Here is an 18,726-nt window from a genome sequence, read left to right on the forward strand (position 1 = left end):
GCCAATAACAAACTAGTGAAAAATATGAATCTTATTGCAGGGAATTTCTTTGAACGATAAATATAATTATAAAAAAACATGAGTGAGGTGGTCGTCCCAGTCCAAAGAAAATTTTCAACCATGCAAATTAGTAAAATTAGTAATTAGAGCAGCTGAGCCATCTAGAGAAAAACGGAACTTCAACAACCTTTAAGTCTTTCCATAACTTAACCTACTTAACATTGAGAGTTTTACATCTTCAAATAGATATAGTTGACTAGACTGAACAAAATCTTGAGTGACCCTGGGCTTTCAAGGACAAAAAGGCACTGCTGAGAGATGCAAAGAGGTCCATCTGATTATAACAAGTAGGCCTACCACAAGAAAATGAGGTTTGTGTCAGAATCAACGCAAAAAAAAAAAAAAAAAGTAAAAGGCAACTTTTATCCCAGCTTCTTCTTTTTTATAAGAATATTTAGCCAAAGCCACAATTGCAACTAAAGCTGCATTGTGTCCTTTAATTTAAAGTTCTGGTCAGGAACCAGAACAATTTCGTCTTTACAATTGCATTCTCGGCTAAATCAAAACGGTCCTGCCTGATCTTTAGAAGCTAGACAACAAAACCATGTTTAAAAATGATGTAGAATTCATAACAAATTGACCCACCCTTAGCAATAAATAGCTGTTAAGAATATCAGTGGTTTCCAGCTCTGCAATAGCGATACCTAAAGGTTTATCCAGTACATTTTTTAAATATTGACAGTACATTTGAGCCGTGCTGTTGCTGACAGAATGTGTTTGCCTTGCAGCTCTCATTTCAATGGCAACTTAACATGGTGTGACAAAGTAAACACTTGAGTCACGTTCGATCCAAGCTTAGGTTAACAGTGCAATAAAGTTTTGATTGCTCTGCTTTGAGGCTGTTGTTACACTTGCAGCCATTTATTACAACCATAGTATTTAGTTTCGCTGTATGTTTTTATCAACCTTTCATAATGCATCAACATCAAAGGGTTAGAAACTATTCAACTATCAAAGACATCGTACATAAAACATGTACACCGTGTCAGTTGATCAAATACATTATGTGATAAAATAACTTGTCAAACAAAGGACATAATTAATGATGACAAGGTTTTACAAGTACTGTAGTAACATAACTCTTCATGAAACAAGAGTCTGGAACTACGTGAGGTGAAGCTGTGCTTCAGACCAACAGAATCATGATGACAATGCCAAAAACCTGTATTAAGCAGTTATAATGTTTATGACTTTCAAGATTTTTTAATCAGCTGCAACAACATGCCATCATTTCCGACCTGTCCAGTCTAGTCCAGATCACTGGGTACTTTATAATTTGGTTTCTTGGTCTTAATTAAGCCTAAATAGACAACAGCACTGGTATATTTTTTATATTTAAAGTCATACTCCCTTCTTATTTGTGTAAACTCCTAACAAATTCAAACTGCTATGATTTGCAGTTGGCTTTCATTGGCTCTTTTTTAGGGTACCCAGCATATTTTCTGAACTTAATAAACACCATCCTCTTATTTTGCACATTGGTTGTGGAATGTACCTTTTAGAGTACACTAAAGCTGAATGCTGTTGTCTTCCTGGGAGAGTTCAGTGCTCTTGTAAAGTCTTCTGTAACTAAAGAGTTTAATTGCTTTTCATAAGGTGGACTTTGTATTTTGTATTATGCCTTTACCTTGTCTTATGTGCATTCAAGTTATACTGGATTTTATAATCCATAATTTTGTAATGGTGTTCCTTCCTGGCCAGCTGTACCTTGACCAAGAGATTTTAATCTCAAGAGAATTCCTGGTTTAATAAAAGTGAAATGAAATAAAATAAAGCCTAAAGTAGCAAGAAACTACTACAAAGGCAGTTTTGAATACTTTTACAGGCATTTATTGCCGCCTTTGATGCTTCCTGAGATGAGATGTGACTGAGGATTAAGACAGTCTGTGGAAACCTTTGGTCAACATGTGTGTGTTGAGTATGTTGTGGAAGGTACATCTAGAAACTTGAAGATTGAGTTCAAGGATGATGTGGTCCTACCCATGAGTACTTGAAGTAGGGCGCTAGAAGTAGGTGAGCCAAGGTGGTGAAGTTAGTGTGACTAATGACAAACTGGGCATCCTTTGTACTTCTGTCCTGTTCTTTTTCTTGGCAATCATCTGGGTATACAGTGCCCCTTTCCCACTATACACACCTGTCACACAGTCTTTTTTATTTTAATGTATTGGTATCTTTCCATATAAGGTTTATTTATCTAGATTTGTTTTATATTTTATGTAAAGGCAATGGAAGAAGGACTAATTAATGTCAGTGGGATGTACAGCTGTCTCTCTCAAACTTCTTGTGAGACTTGCACATTTTCCACACAAGCTGAAGATGACAACTAACCATCAACTCATTCAAGAGCAGCTGAAAGCAACGACCTTAGGGAACTGCTAATTACCCTTCCTCAGGTGCACCTATAGAAACCTTTCACAACTTCTAGATGCATCTTGGTGACCCAAACATTCTGTCATCTGAACAAAACAGGGAGTGAGCATTGAACTTGAAAGTGTAAACAGTAAAGGCGGCACTTCACTTAAAACAGAAAGCACTGAAGAAAAAGTTAGGGGATAAGAGTGACAGGTTATATCGTGTGAGGGCACACTGACAATAACTGCAATCCATCCAGTGATCAGTTTCCTTCACCACTGTCTTCTGGGTCACCCCATTTTTTTTTACCTAATTTGTGTGTCCTTGTTTAATTTCAGTGCTGTGTCAGAGCATTAAATGCATTTTGGACTCATATGTGTCCTTACCAGTTTCTCAAGTAGTTTCACCTTGTATATGTGAGAGGGGAGAGGGATAAAGTAGAGCACACAGAGCTGTAGTACATAAGAGAATAGTGCACGTTCCCCTTAGCTTGTTAGCCTGTGGCAAAAGTTTCCCAACAAGTGTCATTTTATCTAAACCAAAGATGAACCCTTAATGCCTCTAACCCCCTAAAAGCCGTGATCAATGTCTCGCCCTGTAGTATTCACTACACACACTAAGATGTAGTGAACTACATTATAAGTATTATAACTATTAGAAGTATTTGCCAAGGGCAGAAGTGAAATGTTTGGGCTTTTGATCAAAGCACAGACAACAAAGGACAGCTGCCAGCCCCTCTGATGAGAACAAATTGCAAAAACATGCATTTATGTACTTTTATGTTCAGTGTAAAAATAGATTTGTTCACATTTGTTTTCTTTTTAACCTCTTGAGAAGTATTTTATTTAGTGGGGCAGTCAGTGGGCTGATTCTTTTTAGACAAAGACAACCTCTAAACCAAACAAACTACAAAGTGAAGGATTTAAAAGAGGCACTGTGCTGGAATCTATGTGGAATACAACCGAACCAGCAAGAGGCATAGTTTGGCAAAACTATGATGATAGGTAGACTGATTTTGCCTTTCCAACTTTTGCTCTCACTTTAGGTGTGCACAATACTTAACCTCAAGCCCCGCAGCACCCACAGAAACGGGGAGGCCATTATCACACATCACTGTGAGGAGGATTTAGACTTCAAAAAGCTGGAGGGCACTGAGTCATGGAAAACTCACACCAACCAGCTAACAGGTTGTCACACTGCTACTTACTTTACTGCTGGTCTATAAAGTTTTACTGTACAAAAGCAACACCGAGAGAGGGAGATCGTACTTTCCCAGAAAAAGAACTATTGTTTTCTGAGTTAATACATTTTGTGGTTAAACATTAGGTCTGGTGCTACTTAAGACTAGAAAGGAGAGTTTTGTGTTGTTCTGTTTGTTTTTTTTAAATCTACCATAAAAGCAAATGTATAGCTATAACAAATGCATTGTTTCATTTTAAACATCCCTTCAGTTTTCTAACAAATCATGTTTTATGTACGATTATCATAAAGAGTAGACAGACGGTGCGCTACAAAGTGATACTGAATAAATAACCCCAGCAAATGGCTCTCTGCAAAATGTCACAGGATCAGTTACAGACAGTACCGCCGATACCAAAATATATAACTCTACAAAACATATGTGGTATTTCTTCGTTGCTATTGAGGTGGAACAAAGTTTAATTTACAAAAGAACACCATGAACCTTTCTGCTGGCAGAATGTCTTCCCAAACCACTCAATGCAGTTTAGTGGCATAGCATAATGTAATATTGGCAATACTGCAATAACACAGTGTTCCAGGTTTTACTCTGACAATAACTAATCATTTACCTTTGAATGAGGACATGTATTTAAAGCTGAAAGCACCCAAAATTGAAAAACTTTGCAATGAAATCAAATACAAGAAAATCTGGATGTGGATTTTAATTCCTCAACTGAACAACTGCTCAGAGGTCATTAAAATCATTGTATGACACTATCACAATGCAAACTGCAGGCAAGTGATAAAACCAGAGCAAGAGCGTTACTTTCCTCCAACTGTAAGCCAACTACTTGTTGATAAAGAAGGGTAATATTTCTGCTAATCTTAAAAAAAAAGACAGAAAAAGAAAAAAGAAAAAAAAAAAAAAAAGAGTACTTTTCACTTTGGATAATTAAGCTTTCCAAAATATGTTGGAAAATATATTAGTGACAACATCATCCTACGTGACGTTTACAAAAGACTTGCCAATACAAGGGTACAAGTGAAACCAACATCTCCTGGATACAAAGCATGAGCTACACATGGAGCTGGAGGTTTCTGTGAACTAAAGTAAATACCTGAACTGAATTTGATTTTTTTCTTTAATTTTGATTTTTAGTTCTGTTTCAGCTAGTTTGAGTAGCTGGCTTCCTTTTTATTGTTTGAAAATGTTTCAGTTGTAGTTCAGGTTTTCATCAGTTTCAATGTTAATTTTTACAATCCCTATTTTAAGCTCCTTATCTATCACAGTCATGATGATTGGTCCACATATAAGGCAAGGAGTCTGCATTTCATATTTTCAGCCATTTGATGAATACAAATTTATTAAAGCTTATGTAAATTAAACCCCACTTAAAAAATGTTGATGAGCTGAGGTCAAAACCTCCTTTTTAATGCTGGAAAAATTAGGCTGCGGTGGTTTACTGCACATGTACACAAGACTGGTCAATGTACAGTAAAGGCCCTGTTAACTTATTTGACGGACATATACCATCTATGACAATCTGATAGATATTCTTTTTCCTTTAAGTTTAGAAACTGTTTTCTTTATCTTCCAGTCTTAGTGGAAACACTGTGCTTCCCTTAGTGTGTAGAGTTTAAGACCTCTCTAGGCAGGGCTTGAGAGCCCTTGGTGTGATTTAGGGCAGGAAGTGTGCTGCATGATCGTTATGTCTTTCTCTGTAATCTACTTGTCAGCAGGCTTCAGTGAGCCGCATACCTGCTAATACACTTCCAACACCCAGGACTGTAAAAAGACACACTGCCTGGTGACGTTACATCACCACGGGCGGCCTCGTCACTTCACCCTCTGTGGCCTCACTGCAGCACCAGCAAAGCCATCTTTCATGGGAACTGCTCCCATCCCGCTTGTAAAAAACAAAAGCTCGTGATCAAAATGTATGTTGTGCGCATCAGCTAAGTGAAAATACCAATAGCAGGTGTAGCAGCTTAATAACTCCCCCTCCCTCTCCTTCCACACTGACAGATTTTAAACAGCTGAGTACACAAGCCTATCTCTGCAGCTCTGATGAGCTTCCAGATCACATATTTACTTTTGATAACCTTTTCCGAGCCGCCTGCAGCATCCAGACTGTCCACAGACAATCAGAGGAAATCCACTAGAAGCTCCATGAGACAAGAAATAGGAAGCAATACAGGCCTCTGAGCTCGTGCTTCAAACGCTGCCACTAGACTGCAGCAAGTCTGTTTACTCCTCGTTTCCATCCTGTTAGTGACAGACTGCCTGAGGGGCAAGCGTAGTCATAAATACTTTTCCACATGAGAGGCAAGGTGAGAAGAAACGTGATGGGAAGCTTTCGGAAAGAGACCATCGGTGACAGATAAAACTTGTTTGGGTTCATGTGAAAGCTCCGTCTGCAGCAGGACTTAATCAGAGGGGTATGCTACCAATTAAGATTAAGGTGTTGCGGAGGTATGTCAAGCTTAAAGTCAGAGTTTTATGCATTTTATTTTATTTAGTTTTTATGGCTCTCTTTTTACCTGGTTAGTAACTAATGCCTAGCACATAGCCTTGTTCAGAGTTCTGGTTTAACATCAGCTGAAAGTACCACCTTTTCACCTTTACTTTTAATCTTTAGCATGCTCTAAGTGTGATACAGATCATCTATTCTGTTCATTCAAAGAATACATTATATGCGTGTAACCTTTTGAGCCGTATCTAATTAATATCACATAAAGAAGCACTGCAGAAAAGGTACAGCAGTGCAAAGTGGAGCAGTAATAGGAATTTACATGCATTAAGCTGATGATACAGAAAATAAATGTTGTTATGTGTCATATTAATCTACTGCTCTTAAGTCTGTTTTACACACCTGGAATTGCAGCCAACAGAACACAGGAAAAAAAATGAATCGATCTATTTATAGGATATCACGAATAATTTGGCAACTAAAGTGATTTCTACGTATCCATTATGTTTGAATTATGCCTGGGAAATCTATGCCATAACTTCCGACAAAGCAGAAACCCCTCTTGACCCAATGCATAAACTTCCACAGAACCTGACACGCACCTGACAAACACCCACAATGACTCCGACTGGCTACAGCGTAGGGTTAACAGAGTATTCCAGTTACATCGCAAGTTACAATGCAAGTTACAGCATAAGTTCTGACTTCTGGTTACATCGTCAGACTGTCGGTGCTCCGTATGTTTTTTTGTTTGTTTGTCTTTTTAATTTATTTGCATTTCTTTCTACTCTGCTTTCATCCTCTTTCCTGTTCAAACCCACTTTTCAATCGATCAGCAGTCTACCTATTTAAAGTGTCATCACCATCAGGCTGTGTGCTTTTGTTTTATGCACGACTGCGTGCAAGCACACCATATCCAAAATCCTTCATATTGCAAAAGCCCAAATCCTAAGCAAAGGCAGTAACCTGAAATCCACTTCAGACCTGAATGCTCTGTCATTTAACTGGATCAATTTTAAAGTTTGAGTGCAAATCTGCAGCTTTCTCAGTAGACATTGAAATCCAGAACCCAGAGCCTTCTGAATGTAAAAATAAATATATTTATGCATAAATTCACAAGATTTATGATTGTGCTCTTCTTAATGTCATATCTGCCTCCTATTTATTTAAATATCCCACTGCTTAGTTTTTTTATTACGTTTTTCTCATAATTTCTGATTGGCTTAAATGACTGAACAAGGCACTGAACGCACCTTATTTATGTGAACATGCACAGAGTTTGAAGTAGGAGGTTTAGGTTACCAAAAACGTCATACCCGTTATCTCCAACTGGGTTTTTAGATTCTGTCAAACTAGCTAACACAAAGAAAGCCCTGCTATGTAGAATTTGCTTCATAGTACACCCTTCATGCCAGATGAACTTCAGTGCCATCTGATACTGTAAATCAGTAAAAAGGCTCAAAGTTAAGCCACACAAGGAACCTTTACACAGCTCCACACCAGAGTAAGAATAAATGCAGGACTTCGATGGGAGAACCTCTCTGCAGCTCTCAGGTTTGTCCTGTAACCAAAACCCCATAACACACAGTTCACAAGCTCCTCACTCTTTCCAATCAACAGAACTTGGTCTGTGTTGCTTGTGAATGTACTTTGGCTTGTTCTATTTTAAAACCCAGACCCTGGTTAAAAACCCACCTAACCCAGCCCTCCCCAGCACGTCACCATGAATGGGATGAATCGGGAAGCCCAGTTTACAGTTTAGCTGGAAACATGGAAACGTTTCAGATGGCAACACATAAAAAGAAATGTAGGAATATAAATTTATAGACGATTTAACTGCATCAGATTAAAAGGTTTACAAGCTGACAGAAGTCGTAAGGTTTATGTGCTCCACCAAGTTTTATTTATTGCGAAAAATCCATGCAGTCTGATTGGCGCTCCTTAAAGTGCTATCAACTTTTCATTAAAAAATGTATTATAATAAAAAAAAAAACCCCACAATACTCTAATATTCTAATCTGTGGCCTCTTCTCGCTCAAATGATTTGCGTCTGATCAGCGCAGCTGCAGCAGTCTGGTATTCATGAAAGCATTTCCAAGGTCAAGGTATCCCCAGGTTTGTTTGACAAAGGAGAATAAATGACTGTACAGCGAGAGGGAAAAAAACAAAAAAAACAAACTGCATTAGTTTCACTCAGCCCCAAGGGAGCATTACTAAAAATTACAACCTATATTGTGAATAACATGCACACAAAACATTGCCTAACTGAACGTAAGGGCCGTGTTTAACTAAGTCAGTTTTAGGTGGACGCTGTTTTCCTGGAAAACTTGAAACGTTAACGAAATATAATATGTTTACAGGAAATAAATGCTTGGGTGTGCTTCTTCTTTTTATCTTCTAAATTTGATATATGATAAGATATATAAAGGTGAGATCTTGTTTGTTTTTCTTACCTGAATGTGAAAATATTATTTCTCAATTTTAGGGTCAAACTGAACTCAAATATATACATTTTAAATTCCTAAAATTCCACTTGTTTGAATGGGTTATGTTGCCATACCTCCACTTTGTTTGTTCTGATTCATCATGCTATGAGTCACAGCGATGTATTTAAAAACAAACTAAATGAATAGTCCTAACGCTGACTCATGTTTGTGATGTCGTTAGAAAAGCCAAGTACAATATTAAAACGATCTATTATAATCACACCAAAAAAAAAAAAGTTTTCACCAAGAGGTAAAATTATATTTCCTTTTGTCTCATAAAATATTTCAAGGTGTAAAGCGCAAATTCCATGCAATAAGATAAGTGTCGGATAGAACAAGATAAAGTTTAGTTATTCCAAAGTTGGGAAATCCCCTCTAAAATAAATTCGACATAACAAACTAGCCTACATATGTACAAAGCCCCCAAAAATCTCTCAGTGACTTAAAAGCCCATTTTAAATGAAAATAAATACAACAACGTAAAATATATATATATAGCGATTTCAGTAAAATCGTCAAGCAATAATACCGCAAATTTAATGTAGAAAAGTAAATCGTGATCTATTAGACCCTAAAAATGCAAAACTATAGTGAAACCATAAGTGACAGTCCATATTTTTTTCGTTTCCCAGTAACAACACACCTGTTTTTCACTTTAAATGCATAAGAATAATGTGCAAATAGCGGAGAAAACACTCTGCTTACACAGTGCACTATTACATGTGCGATATTTACAGTAAAACACTGTGTTTTTCGGGTTAACAAAAATGACCCTTTTCCTCGTGTTTGAACATTAACGAAGCATGGAAAAACACAGAGTTTGCCCGTGTGTGTAGTAGTGTAGAGAGGCATTACTTACTCTCTGCGGTGGCGGGCCGGAGGCAGGACGAAAGACCCAGCATCAGACCCCAAAACAAGGTCAAGCGGCTCCTTTCCTTTCGAGACCTCATCCCCGAATGAGTGAATCACACTTTAAATCCTGTAAATAAATATGCTGTGGGGAGGAAACGTGGGGAAAACCCAGTCAGAGTTATCAAAACGCCTTTTAAGCTCCAGCCAGCACCTTTTAGCTGTTAGCCGGCTAATGGAGCTAATAGCTACTACAAACAGGCTAGCAGGATTGCACTCTCACGTTTCCTAACGGGAGTCCAGTCGTGCTCAAAAAAAATAAAATAAAAAACATATAGAGAGAGCGTTAGATATATATATCACCGATTTAGTCCCGTGGTCAGAAAATATGTATTCATAGTTATTCTTCTCTTGGATAGCGCCGCACTGGAGAGTATAAGACCACTGTATCTAAACTAGCGGCGGGGATTCCTCTGTAATCCGCATCTTCACACTCCATATCTGGAGGAAAAACCGTTCACAGTCCCGCTGCTGCTGCTGGAGGATCCTCAGGAGGCAGAAAACGGGTCAAACCTCCCCTAAAATTGGGATGGACCGAGACGGACTGGGGCATACAGTACCATATTCCACTTGTACAGTGCCCCGTTAAGTAAACGACACGGCGTTTGTTTCGAAATATCCAGGATAAAATCTGGCTTCAGACCGCAGCCTCCTTCTTCTCCTCCTCCTCCTCCTCCTCCTCAGCCGCTCATCATGCACACACGCACCGCGTTGTTGTGGTAATTCACCTTCATACCAGCGGGCTAAAATTAATATTTGACCTTTTTGCTGCGGTTGAGGTCAAATTCTTTGGTTTTCTAATGCCCTCGGTCGATAGATAAGTGAGCGGTTCGCGCAGTTACATGGAACAACTCACAGGTACACACACATACACAGTCTCCTTCGGTCAGTCTGCAGTCTGCCGTGTTAGCCGTAAACACGGCGCCATGCGCACAGATCGTATATGCATCGTGTGATGAATCACTCCGCCTCGGTGAAAGAGGGCGTCGCTCTTACTGCAGTTCAGCCACCATGGAGAGCAGTTGCCATAGTGACTGCTGTGGCCCTCATTGGGAGAAATCCTCAGTTTTTAACAGTTTCCAGCATCTTTGGTCAAATTAAGCGTAAAACTACATACACTGAACACCCTATCGGATTACTTTAAGTGCATAATACCCACAGAAGGCGTGTTCGCTACGCTATCATTCTCATCAAACACGGCAGCAGGGATTATAAGGAATAGCGGCTCTCTGAAGAAAAATGGCTTTACAGGGGGATGCAATTATTCGTTGGAGCTTCTATTTAAAAAGCGGATGGAAAAATGTAAACAGAGTGAGACCTCTTGTCACCTCTCGGGGCACCGCCGTAGCGACTACTTTCACGATGATGAGGTATGAAGGAAATCAGGGATGCTGATCCAGGATCAGGATTGTTTTCCGCTCAAAAAACACAGTGGAGAGCCACCTATACAATGACCATGTCTGTCTGCACGATTGCAGGGGTGTAGTTGTAAAGGGGGTGCGCAACAGTGGATCTAACAGTGGCGTGCCAACAAAAAACTAGATTTTAAAGCCTAAGCTTATCTAAAGAATTGAGTTTTTAGACGATAAACATTATTAATGTTTAAGATGTTTGCTACTTAATATACTCACAGACGTTTATTTGTGACCAAGACAGTGCAATATGACACAAATGTAATAATTTACAGAAACGGTATCTTACCGGAGGCTGGACTCGGACTGCAAATATGATACTTGTTAACTGGCTGATAAATTTAGCATCCGTTTTCCCATGTTTCCCATGTTAGGATGCAACAAAAGATAAGCTCATAAAGTGCTTAGCCTGCTAAAAGATTTATAAATCTAGCACTTTAATAAGTTTGCACCTGAAAGAGGAGTTCCATCTACAGTGAACACGGCATGCTGTTTCTGTGGTCTTCACTTGACCCTTATTAAGAATCAAATTATCAGAAGGGAAGAAAACATACCCTTTTTTCTGCCATGTTCTTACTGCCACTAGTACCCAAAGGAAATAATATTTGCGTTCCAAAAAACCCACAGAGTTCAAGCTGTTTACTCTGAAAAGGCTGTGTCGTGTTTCAGAAATGTTAATTACTGGTTATACTGTTAGCAGTTACTTGTACATACACAAGGGGAAGCGAGGGTTCAAATACACAGAACAAAAATACTAACCTGGTCACCCGAAAACAAATTCACCTGTGTATCTTCAGCTGTATAGACCAATTTTTCCACATATCTATGAATGCCATCTGTCTTTTCCTATAGGATTATAACCTATGTAAACATAGGTGTTACTAGATAGCAGTATGGTGCTCAGGTATTTAGTGTTTTGGTGTTCGTTTGTTTTTTAATTTGACATAATATTGTCTATTTGTTTTGTTTTGTTTTTTACAACAATTAAAATCGACTTGACTTGATCTTACTTAGCATACCTAATACCAATTATTCAATAAAATGCTAAAAACAAGAGATGGAAGAAGATTTGTGGAAAAATTTGTGGAAAATTAACCTCTAAAACCAATAGTGACAAATAACAAAGTACTTTCTTACTGTATATAAATAGAATTTCAGATATCTATTTTTCTGACAGTTTGTTTTTTTTACTCTTTCTCACTACATTTTAACACAAATAGCCTGACTTTCTACTTCTTATATTTTCAAAACTGGCTTATTACTTTAGACTTAAGACATTTCAGGGGAATCATTATTTCCTCTCACCTCACACCTTGAAATACCAAATTTACTTAAACCTAAATAGAGGGAACATGAACATTACATGCAAAGAGATAGGAGAAAGAAAACACAACCAAACAAAATAGCACACCAGAAAAGGACTGAGCATAAAGGGAGTGACATCTTTTTTTTTAAGTGGCAGGTAATTTAAAATGCAACATTTCTACCAGCTCAACAAATATCAGCATTCACATAGCTGTTTCTGTGCAGTTTGTCACAAAATATGTCTGCTAGCTAGTGCTACAACTGCCACATTTCCCAGGGAGAGAAAAGAATGAGAGGTAACATCACTCAGAGGTAGAGAAAGATGTATGAAAGACAAGACAAGAGTGGAAGAAGAGAGGTTATTTTAAAAATATAAGGACTCCTCAGTGACATTTGATGAACTGGAAATTTAAGGGTTATATCATGTGATGTTCTTGTTAATTTGAGTGTTTGTTTAAAATACAACTTTATATCTCAAGTTATTTTTTCTTTTTTTTCATATTGTGAAACACCCTGCTAAACAAACTGAAGTGTACTAATGTTATTATTCAGAGGTTGCATCAAAATGCTGGCTTCACTGGTTAGTTTGCAATACCATAATGAAGTTTGTGCAGGGCAGTTGTGTTGTTCAAAGTCAGTGTAATATCACATCAAGGGGAGCACACAAATTCAAGCTAATGATGCTGATCAGATTCACTCGTGGTTTATACTAGCTCTGTTCTAGGTGTGTACTGACTATAATCAATTTCATTCTGTAACATTATGTTCTATGTAACAGATATTCAAGCTTGGTAAATTCATTAGAATTAGAATTAAAGTTGAAGTTTCTGTTATATTACTATTGTTTTATTATGATATTAATATGACTTGGCTTGGGGAAAAAAATGAAAACCAATTTTAGACCTGTGCTTTATCACGCTTACTTGAATAAAGAATCAGTATTTCAGCTTTTATCAGGGTATTTTTTTTAACACAATTATGTTTTGTTTAGGTTTTTTTTAATAGTATGGATACCTATCTGTACTTTCACTTAAATGCCTAATGTGTGTGCCTAAAAGGTATCATGCTGTCATGGCTTGTGGAGACTGTTGTAGCATCTCCTGCAACAACAAAGGAACCTTCACATGAAAAGATACTGAAATGCTGCCACCTTGAGGGGAACAGACGTAACTGAGTGTGGGCCAAAAAGACTGAATGGAAAATTTTATACCACTTTGTTAAAAAAAACAAAAACAAAAAGAACCCGACATATTCCTCTTAAAGTTATAGGTAACATGTGCCTTTTTTACATGCCACATGGAAGCTGAAGTGTACGTAGAACCTTCTCATCCTTATAATCCTTTCCTTGGACAACATATTGATCTCTATTTGAAAAAGCAGCATAACTAAGAGGGAAAATGTAGACAGGTGACAAGTAGAAGGAAAACTAGCAAACAGTGTATTAGTAAAGTAGCATATAATTGTTTTTCAGATCCATTTCATATAGCTTAGGGACCTCCGGTGTCCTCTGCATGGGGGCATTGGTACCCTGAAAGCGACCACTCCCATCAGGACTTTGTACTGATATGAACAGATTAATCCCTGTGAGGGACAAATGATAAAAGAGCAACCTGATTTGTTCTGCATCTTTGTTATACTGTAGCCCTATGAGCTGAGTACAGGAAAGCCAAACAGGTTTCTAAAACAACCCATTAATGAAACTGACTTTTACTTACATTTGATTCTCAGACAGGTACAGCTGCTGTGATCTTTTGAGGTCTGAGGCCCAGCCGGAGGAAGTGGAGGGCCAGCAGCTTGTGACGCTGTGAGAGAAGCAGACAGTAAACAAAACCATCCATAGAAGAGCCCCTGACAGTTTTGATTATCCCTGTAATTACAGGCCGCTTTCATCACTTCGAGAGCAGAGCACAGAAGCATTATTTGAAAGCCACACATTACCTCAGCTCTGGCAGACAGCACTCAGCATCCGTCACAATCCAACAATTAGCACTGAGGAGAAAAAAAATTCACATTAAAAATGAAGTGAATATCAGTGGCCACCCAAGAGTCCAAATACAGTGAGTCACCCTCTAACAAGTGCTCACTGTACCAACATGACCCCCTGTGCCAGAGAATGTTGTGCCTGTCCACTTGCATTTGTTAAGTCCCTATTAAAGTCCCCATGAAGGCAGCCGGCGGGCCCACCTACCTCGACTGTCCCGGTGGAATCCATTCTCGCACTTCACTCATGTGGAAATAAGCCTGTTTACCACCAACGGGTCACACATGCTAATGAGCGTCTGTTTGTTTTCCACTGTGCTCATGCAGGAGGAAGGGAATTTAGGGGGGAAATAATAGATGATATGCAGACAACAGCCTGGGTGGCTTTGCAGCACTAATGATGAAAAACGTACAACAGAGAATTAATGGAAATGAAATCAGAACAGGAAATGCGGTGTGACATTTTGATGAGTCTGGGCCTGAGGTACAGAATGGCGTCTGGCCCCATGTGAAAGTAGTAGCTGCAGGTCAGGCACCTTTGACTGTTTGTGTGACAAATAAGTTGTAATATACTGTGCAGAATTATATACTTGCATGCACAATGGAATACACTAATGAGCCAGTGCATTTTTATTGTGGGTAGATATTGTAAACCCTCACAGGCAAATACCCACACACTCTCTGGGAACCACAGCGCCAGCATACTATACGTCATATAGCCTCAAAAGGATGGACAGTAAGAATCAAGAAGAAAGTTCTGTGAAAAAATATTTGTCCCATTGCTGATTTCTTTATTTCGTTCTTTAGGTCAGTGTTCATGATTTTGCAGTAAGAATGAGGATGAAAAAAAATGGCATCTATGAGAAAGTTCCAAGGCAAACCCCACAGCTGACCAAAACAACACAAAGATTCGTCTCACACAGGACAAAACCATCTTGATGATCCCCAAGACTTTTGGGAAAATATTCCGACAATATTCAGACTGACAAGATCTATTATATCTGGCTAAACTAACACAGGATGTCATAAGTGGTAGTGTGATGGTCTGGGGTTGCTTTGCTGTTTCATGACCTGGATGACTTACCATAATTGATGGAATCAGGAATTCTGCTCTCTGCCAGAAAATCCTAAATGAGAATGTCCGGCCATCAGTTCATGCCCTGAAGCTCAAGCTCAGTTGGGTTAAGAAGCAGGATAATGATCAGAAAGACACCAGCAAGTCCACCTCTGACGGCTTAACAGAACCCAAAATGAAGGTTTTGGAGTGGCCCAGTAAAAGTGTGGAGTTGAGAGGCTTTCATATGAGCATATGATCTAGAAAACTCTCCAATATGGCTGAATTAAAACAATTCTGAAAAGAAGAGTGGGACAGAAGTCCTCCACGGCGATGTGAAAGACTGATTGTCAGTTATCGTAAATGCTGACTGCAGTTCTTGCTTCCCAGGGAGGCACAACCAGTGATTGGGTTGAGGAGGCAGTGACTTTTTCACACAGGGCCAGGAAGGTATGGATTGCTTTTTTCCCGCTAAATTATTGAAATAGTTATTTTAAAACAGCACTTTGTATTTACTTGAGTCATCTTTGTCTAATTTTAAAACAGGAAGGCAGAAACTACTTTTTCATTGTATACTGTACAGGTGGGGACATTGTCTTGCACAATGTGTGATATTTTCCTCATTTTACTACTCAAACTACTCTTTTGTAATTACTTACAAATTACCACATTGTCATCATTTCTTTAGTTAAGACATGTTTCAAAAGATCTTTTTTTTTCATTTGACCTTAAAAGAAGGCACCCATGCTTTCATCTCATCAAATTTGGACTCTAATAATTCCCGCTCCAGTTCATTCAAATTTCAGTACCCAGAATTTTCTTCAGTATACCACACTGGCTATCTATTAGATATCAAGCTGATTTTAAGCTTTCATTATATATTAAATCAGACATTATGAACTGTGCAGCTAACTGTGTTCCTCAGGTCAGAACCTCTCAACTGCTCCCCGAGCTGCTTCACTACAAAAAGGAAATTTTTTGTTGCTGTTGAAGTCTTTACCAGAAGGATCACTCCTCTCAATATATTTTACTTATTATTCAGACTGATATCTACGTGAAAATTAAATACAAGAACTATGGAGGTTACATGTCTGGGGTCAATTGTGTAAATGACAAATACACTCTATTTTATTTTTATGCATTTTCCCCAAACACCCGATCAATAAATAAGAACTACACACAGAGCAACCTGTTGTAATAAAACTACTATTTCAGCCGACTGTCTCTCTGGTAATCATCTTTGGTTTTCAGTAGGGATACTTCTAAAGATTAGCTACATGTTTATCGTGAGATTTATCTGTTAATGCTTGCAAACTAGAGCTAATTAAAATGTAGGATATTATCTCAGTTTGTGTTATGGGAAGACAAATACTCTGCAGTCCCACCTGAACCAGGACACCTGCTCGCCCTAAACAACATGTAGGTTTATTGAGCTGTACTCAAAGAAATGGGATTACCTTGAGATACATGCCTCACTTGCCATTTATACATTCTGCATTGAAACTTCAGCAACAACAACAACAAAAATCTCTTTTCTCTTTTGTTCTGTTTTGTTGTTTGTTTTTTGAAGGAGTTTAGATTTTTATGCAACTTGTTTAAAGAATGCTACTCGAGATGATCAGAGCATGAGAAGTGCACAGGCATCAGTCCCAGAAGCATATAGTATTATACAAAGACATTGCAACAAAAAATCAGAACTTACTTGAAACACTTATGCCTCCCCTAAAGTTCTGGTACCCACTGAAGCTGACTCACAGAAAACTGTGAAGACAGGTGAGTTTTGAAGAGGTTTTGTCATTTGCTTTTTGGGCTTTGGACCGCCCACTCCTGGTCTTCTTTCTGTCCTGAATAATTTCCTTGCGTGTGTCCTTTTTCACAGCTTGGCTTACTCGTGTCCTGCTTATGATGTTAAATCTTGTGATATCCTTTTCCCTCTGTCATCCTCACCTGTTAAATCTGTACTGGAGCAGATGGATAGTTTGAAAGTGGTTTAGCATCTGGTGAGTAGAAACATTATGCAGCAGCATTGCCACTTGGACACCTTTGTGTGACGGAGCAGTATCTCAGGAAGCAGCTGCAAGGATGTCTCAGGGGTATTTCATCATCAGCAGTGTCCTCATGCATAAACAAAATGACAAGCCTTGGAGTTTCAGGTTGTAGTTCAAGGGATTTTCTGATCTGTGTTTTTGACCTTGGTTTATGATTTCTCTCTCATTGGTAATATTAGAATTAAGAAAATCTATTGTGATTCTCATTGAAACATTTATGGGGACTGTTTTTTCTTATGTGTTGCAGCAATGTAAAACCTCCCATTTTGAGGACAAAGCAACTGATTGCATTTGGTCTCTTCCTGAAACTAAAATAAGAAATCATTATTTATACCTTTTGGTTGCTCCCAAACTGATCACTTCATCTCTTGTCTTTTTGCTTGTATTTTTTAACAAGTATAACAAAGGAATTATTTTATTTTATATTAAGCTCATTTCATTCTGGAGGAAAGGTGACGAAGCAAAGGATACCTGTAAGTATTCTGCCCAATCCCAAAGTCCATGATTGTGGATGTTAAGGTGCTTTCCTGGTAAGACTTTTAGGTTTTCCCCATTGTCAAATTATAGAGTGAGAGCTGGTGTGCAATGAGTTGCCATGTTAGAGGATTATGCATAAGGATAGGGTGAGATGGAGGCAGATGATCTGCTGCGGCAACCCTTAATAGAAAGAGCTGAAAGAAGAAGAAAAAAAGGCAGCTATTAATATTTTGAGCCCTTTGGGGGGTATTTTCTATATGCATGTATTCCTGGAAACTATAGATTTACCCACTGTTAATATAGGGAAAGACCATAAAAATGTATTAAATATATCTCTAGAAGGAGAATCTGCATATTACAAGAAAAAAGTCTTTATATAAAAGTGTAAACACATGCACCTGTTTGTTTTAAAATTAACCAGCTTCTAGTGGTTGTATGAGCACGTAAAATGCATGTTGGTTTAGTCATTCTTAGATACATTGAAAGTGTGGCCCTTAGAAACCTAAAGTAAAGAGTTTTTTAACATTAAGCACGGGATGTATTTAAATTGTATATTGGACATAGACACCTTGATGCCACCCAAAACCTTCTGTGAATCCTTCTGTGAAAATATACCTCTTGGTGCTTTAAAATTGGATGTCATGAACACAGTCTGTGTTTCACTTTTTATGAAGAACACCGCACACCTGAGGGACTTGTAGTAGCAACACTACCTACCCTGCTTTATTGTGCGTTTTTACTCTAATAGGAACCATAGTTTGCTAAATGAATATTATGTTGTATCCAGTAAGATTTTAAACTAGCTAGAGTCTATAAATTTATCAGGAAAGTTTTTTCTGAGATCATATATCAATGGACTTAAAGCAGGGGTCTCAAACTTGCAGCCCGTATATTGAAGTGAAGAAATATATAGCAATTTGGCCCTTCAAGTTACTTTTTTTTAAAAGGAGGATTTGTTTGCTGCTGAGTGCAATGCTAAAGTAAGTTCTT

General features: G+C 38.3%; 1 protein-coding gene across 3 annotated transcripts in view; it reads right to left on the bottom strand.

Annotated features, from left to right (window-relative positions):
* igf1rb (insulin-like growth factor 1b receptor) overlaps positions 1 to 10,683 on the bottom strand; it is a 63,797-nt gene extending 53,114 nt beyond the window's left edge. The window contains exons 1-2 of one of the 3 annotated variants that reach the window (XM_005447690.4): positions 10,333 to 10,682; positions 9,411 to 9,545 (exon numbers count right to left, since the gene is read on the bottom strand). In XM_005447690.4, the coding sequence (XP_005447747.1) occupies positions 9,411 to 9,501 (91 nt within the window). In that variant the 5' untranslated portion in view covers positions 9,502 to 9,545; positions 10,333 to 10,682. Of the gene's footprint in view, positions 1 to 9,410 lie in introns of all 3 variants that reach the window. The other 2 variants (XM_005447689.4, XM_013276852.3) reach the window with 2 other exon arrangements.
* Between the last annotated feature and the right edge of the window lie 8,043 nt (positions 10,684 to 18,726).

Source organism: Oreochromis niloticus, linkage group LG1 (genome assembly GCF_001858045.2).
Source record: "Oreochromis niloticus isolate F11D_XX linkage group LG1, O_niloticus_UMD_NMBU, whole genome shotgun sequence".
NCBI lineage: Eukaryota > Metazoa > Chordata > Actinopteri > Cichliformes > Cichlidae > Oreochromis > Oreochromis niloticus.